Source organism: Gekko japonicus, unplaced genomic scaffold, assembly GCF_001447785.1.
Source record: "Gekko japonicus isolate JY-2015 unplaced genomic scaffold, Gekko_japonicus_V1.1 scaffold2668, whole genome shotgun sequence".
NCBI lineage: Eukaryota > Metazoa > Chordata > Lepidosauria > Squamata > Gekkonidae > Gekko > Gekko japonicus.
The window spans coordinates 160,669-165,199 of NW_015167137.1; the positions used below are offsets into that span (position 1 = coordinate 160,669).

At 46.4% G+C, this 4,531-nt stretch overlaps 1 protein-coding gene across 1 annotated transcript in view; it reads left to right on the forward strand.

Annotated features, from left to right (window-relative positions):
* LOC107112003 (myelin protein zero-like protein 1) overlaps positions 1-2,646 on the forward strand; it is a 12,776-nt gene extending 10,130 nt beyond the window's left edge. Inside the window, exons 4-5 of the mRNA XM_015413059.1 lie at positions 2,163-2,273; positions 2,359-2,646. Of these exons, the coding sequence (XP_015268545.1) occupies positions 2,163-2,273; positions 2,359-2,432 (185 nt within the window). The 3' untranslated portion in view covers positions 2,433-2,646. The remainder of the gene's footprint in view (positions 1-2,162; positions 2,274-2,358) is intronic.
* The last annotated feature ends 1,885 nt before the right edge of the window (positions 2,647-4,531 follow it).

Here is a 4,531-nt window from a genome sequence, read left to right on the forward strand (position 1 = left end):
TTTCCCTTTCAGGGAAGTGTTCAGAATTTGCAGCATAATCATAAACCTAGTTGAAGAGAACCCAAAGGGCTTCTCTTAAAAAACAACAACACAGTAGCATGAGTGCACTACCCCTTCCTCTAGAGATGTGCTGCCTTACATTGATGCTGTGTTGTTACTGGGTGGGGAGGCCTGTATGTCAGCTGAGTACAAATCTGTAACTGACAAAAGCTACCTTTTGCCATAGCATTGCAGAACATGAAAAAAATTAATTAACAAACTTGGCTAGTGGGTGTTAGTTCATTTAGACCCAGCCCAATTTTGTACCAATTCGGATTGCCAGGTCCCTTCAAGACACCAGTGGGGGGGACGGGGGATGCTCCGGGAGCCGGAAACATCACCCCTGACATTCTGGCATCACCAGAAGTGATGTTGTGTGCTGTGCCTATGTCACTTGGAAGTGACGTAGGCACGTTGGGGGCGACGTTCTGGGTTTGGGGCAAAACTCTATGGTAAAATTGCTCTCAAACCATGAAGTTTTGCCCAAAAACCAGTGTCACCCCCCCAAGCACTGAAGTGCCTATGTCACTTCTGGGTGATGTAGGCATGTTGCTCCACATTGGGGGGGGGGGGGCTTCCACTGGTCAGCTGGCTGGCAGTGAGCAGGAGCCTGCAAAACCGGGGGATCCCCTGCCCCAACTGGGGACTAGCAACCCTAGTACCAACCCAATTTTGCAACTCTGTGCTGCTTCTGGTACCATCTTTTTTCCTTATGAGGGAATGGACACTCTTAGGCTGCGGTCACACGGTCCTTTTGATCGGGTTTCACTGCTGTTTCCTACCGTTTTTAAAATCGCTGTCTAGACAGGCTGATCCACCTCTCACCCCGAAGCAGGCTCACTTGCACAATGCTCCTAGTCCTCTCCGGCATTTTCCTACACCCGGAAAAACGAGTACTTTGGGGGGTTTTCCCACTGCGATTCTGCACTTTCCCCTATCTGGACTGCCATCTCGCAATGACTGCGATTTGGTTTTTCTCCCCCCCCCCCGGCGACACTCATTATGCGCATGTGCAGTCATGCACATCATAACCCTTGCACATGTGCAAATGATTTTTTTTTTTTAAATCCCACACTGCCACTTGGGTGGCGTGGCTGTCTGAACAGTGCACCGGGCGATTCAAGAGGGATGTGTAACCATTTTTAATATGATTTTAAAAGTCGCGGATAAACCAACAGCAGGAGCAAGTCGCGGTAAGAGGTCAGTGTGACTGCAGCCTTAGAAGTTCCAGATCCATTTGCACTCCATAGGACCAAAAGTGCAGCTCTGTTGGGGTAGACCAGGGTCCATCTGTTCTAGCATCCTATTTCATCCAGTGGTCACCAATTGCTCCCAGAAGGCCAAGGCCTCCCTGCTGTTACTGCCGCCCATGCATTGGTATTCAGAGGTTTATTGCCTTTAACATGGAAGTTCCATTTATCCATCATGGCTAGTAGCCATTGGAACACCTTCCTCTGAATTGGTCTAATTCCCTTTATTGCTAAGGTGGTGCCCACAACTACTTCCTGCAGGAGCAAAGTCCATGAATTAATTAGTAGTGATGGCAACAAGAATAGATGGCTTTAAAAGGGGGTTAGACAGATTCATGGAGGAGAGGTCCATCAAAGGCTATTAGCTATGATGAGTTAAGGGAACCTCCATATTCAGAGGCAGCAAACCTTTGTAACCTGATTGTAGGAAACAACATCAAGGGAAGGGTTTCATCTCTATGCCGTTTGTTGTCCCAGGGTAACTATGTGAAACAAAATGCTGAACTAGATGGACTAGATAGGGTTGCATCAGTGCTTAGTTCTTGTGGCCTTTTCTTACATGCCCAGGGAAATGCTGATTGCCGCTTTGGGGTCAGGAAGCAATATTTTTCAGCCCAGTCTGGCTGGAGATCCTGGAGGGTTTTTGTCATTTTCTGGGCATGGAACAGTGGTTTCTGGGGGTGGGGGTGGGGGATGTATTTGTGAATTTCCTACATTCTGCAGGGGGTTGGACTAGATGACCCTTGAGATCCAAGTCTATGATTCTATGATTCTAATTCTTATAAATAGTTTGAAGATATTCTGTTCAGTTCAGCCATGTGACCACACTCTGCATTCATTCTTATTCGCTGTCTTTTCTCTCCCATTTTATAGAGGTTTCTGGTCAGGAGCAAGAGACTGATGTCCCCCCAACACAGACTGATTCCACTGAGGAGAGGGTATTTGTGATCCTGCAAGAGATCAAGGACCTAGTCAACACAAAATGTAAGTGGTCTGCCTTGGTATGTACAAATATGAGCCCGCAGTGGTTCCTTCTTACTTATCAAAAGCCTTTTCTCTTGGAAAACAGTTAAGTCACTGAATAATCGCCTGGATGACTTTGAGAGCAAACTGGATGAAGTCAGACGTACATTGATAACCTGAAACCAAACGTCCACAGCAGTGGAGGACTAGATGGCCACAGTAAGAGCAGTAAGAGCAGCGACGATGAATATATAGAGGAATTATATAGTCTCTTTTCAGAGTATCGCTTTCAATATTTACATTTAATCTTGCTCTGTATATAACTCCAGGCACTTCAATATTTCAGTTGAAAAACAACAGCAGGATTGCCTTAAGCACCCACCTTGCTTCTCTTCACACCAAATCATGTAAAACTGGAATATTTGATTTTCATTAAATGATTTCATTTCATTTCCTTCCTAATGACTCCCCTCTGTTCTAACATACCTTCGGTTTCCATCAGTCTTGGTTCTTGTGCTTATTCTTGTCCATGCTGCCTCACTGACTCCTCCACACATTTGTAAGGAACAGGGATGGGCATGAGCTGGGAAAAGACAGTTTGGTTTGTGGTTCATTGACGTGCCCGGTTTGCAATCCATGGACCATCATGGACTTTAAGGGCTAAACAAACCGGTTCAGTTCATGGGGTTCCTGATGTGGTAGAATGCCCCCTGGCATGCTAGAGATACCAAACTCAAAGGTGATATCTGGCTGACTCTCTTCTACCTGCCTTCCAAGTTTGGTGAGGATTGGACTTATGGGTCCTAGTTACAGCCCCCAAAGAAGGTGCCCCCAGGAGAGTGCTTTCTGGAGAAGTGACAGGCGCAGAGTCAGGAGATTCAGGAGTGTATAGAATGAACCCTGTGCAAGCTAGAGGCATAAAACTTGCAGGGGGCCTCTCTCTGAAGCTCCTCTACATGGTCTCCAAGTTATGTGCAGATTATACTTAGGAGTTTTGAGTTATGACCCCCCAAAGAAGTTGCCCCCAGGAAAAATGACAGGAGCAGGTTCAAAAGTGTATAGAATGCAAGCTACATTTACCAAATGCACAAGGAACCTCACCCTGTCACTTGCTCCTCTACAGTCTCTCCAAGTTGGGGGTGGATTACATTTCTGGGGTCGCAGTTATAGAAACCCCCCCCCCAAAAAAGGTATCCCAGTGCTGTCTCTGGAAAAGACAGCAGCAGTTACAGGAGTCTAATTTTTTTTTCAAGATTTCCTTAAAATCCTGGATCCCAATACCAAAATTGTATTTGGATCTTGTTTTTTTCAGCAATTCAGATTTTTTTCCCTGTGTCCAATAGACCCGAGAAAGAAAGAAAAAGGGTTTTAAAAAGTGGCGGCAAAGCCGGGGAAAAAAAAAAACACAACTGACAAGCGGAGCAGATCATTCCCCCAGTCAGCTGGTTTTTTGGGCTTTCTACTGCAGTCCATTTAATCAAGGTTGCTTTTTTAAAGAAACTGCAGAAGACAGCCAAAAAAAAAGATGACCAGTCTCCCCATGAGCTCAGCTGATCTGAGGGCTGGCTTCTCTTGCAGCCTCATTTAAATGGGGCTGCAGGAGAAGCCAGCCTAAGCTGACCTGGCCAGGAGCGCTCTGCTTCCAGCTGGCTCAGCTGATCCTCGGGTTGGCTTCTTTAGTCCCTTTAAAATTTTAGTCCCTTTAAACTTTAAAAGGACTACAGAAAGCCTGACCAGAGCAATGTGCTCTGGCCTCTCTGCTGTTTTTCAAACCTACCCCGAATATATCCAGGATTTTTTCGGGAGGTTTTTCCCCAGTTTCCTGAAAGATTCCAGATATCTTTGGGATGCCAAAATATACCCCAAAATACCAATAAGGTATTCTGACAGGGGCTCTCCAAAGTAACCCCTAATAATTTGGCAGGCACCCTAGCCACAACACACAAGCAAGGGAAGCAGAGGAGTGGCTTTGGAAGCAAACTCTCAAGATTGCTCCCAGTACTACAAAATTTGATTTGTGCATTGCAAAGTGTTAAAAGCCAGTCCTCTGCTTGCTTCAAATTCCTGAACACCTCTGTGTGCCGTGAGGGTGAAAGTGGGTGCAAATGGTGCTTGCCATGGAAGGAAGAAGTTCTCCACCCCCTGTGTACCACAGGTCCAGGCCTAGCAGGGCATCACCAGGGGTCTTTGAGCCTCCTTTCCCTGACCTGTTCCTGGGACTCTCCACAGAGGCGAAAGAGCTGTTAGCACTGCCCAGAGACACCAGCTGTTGCTAACAC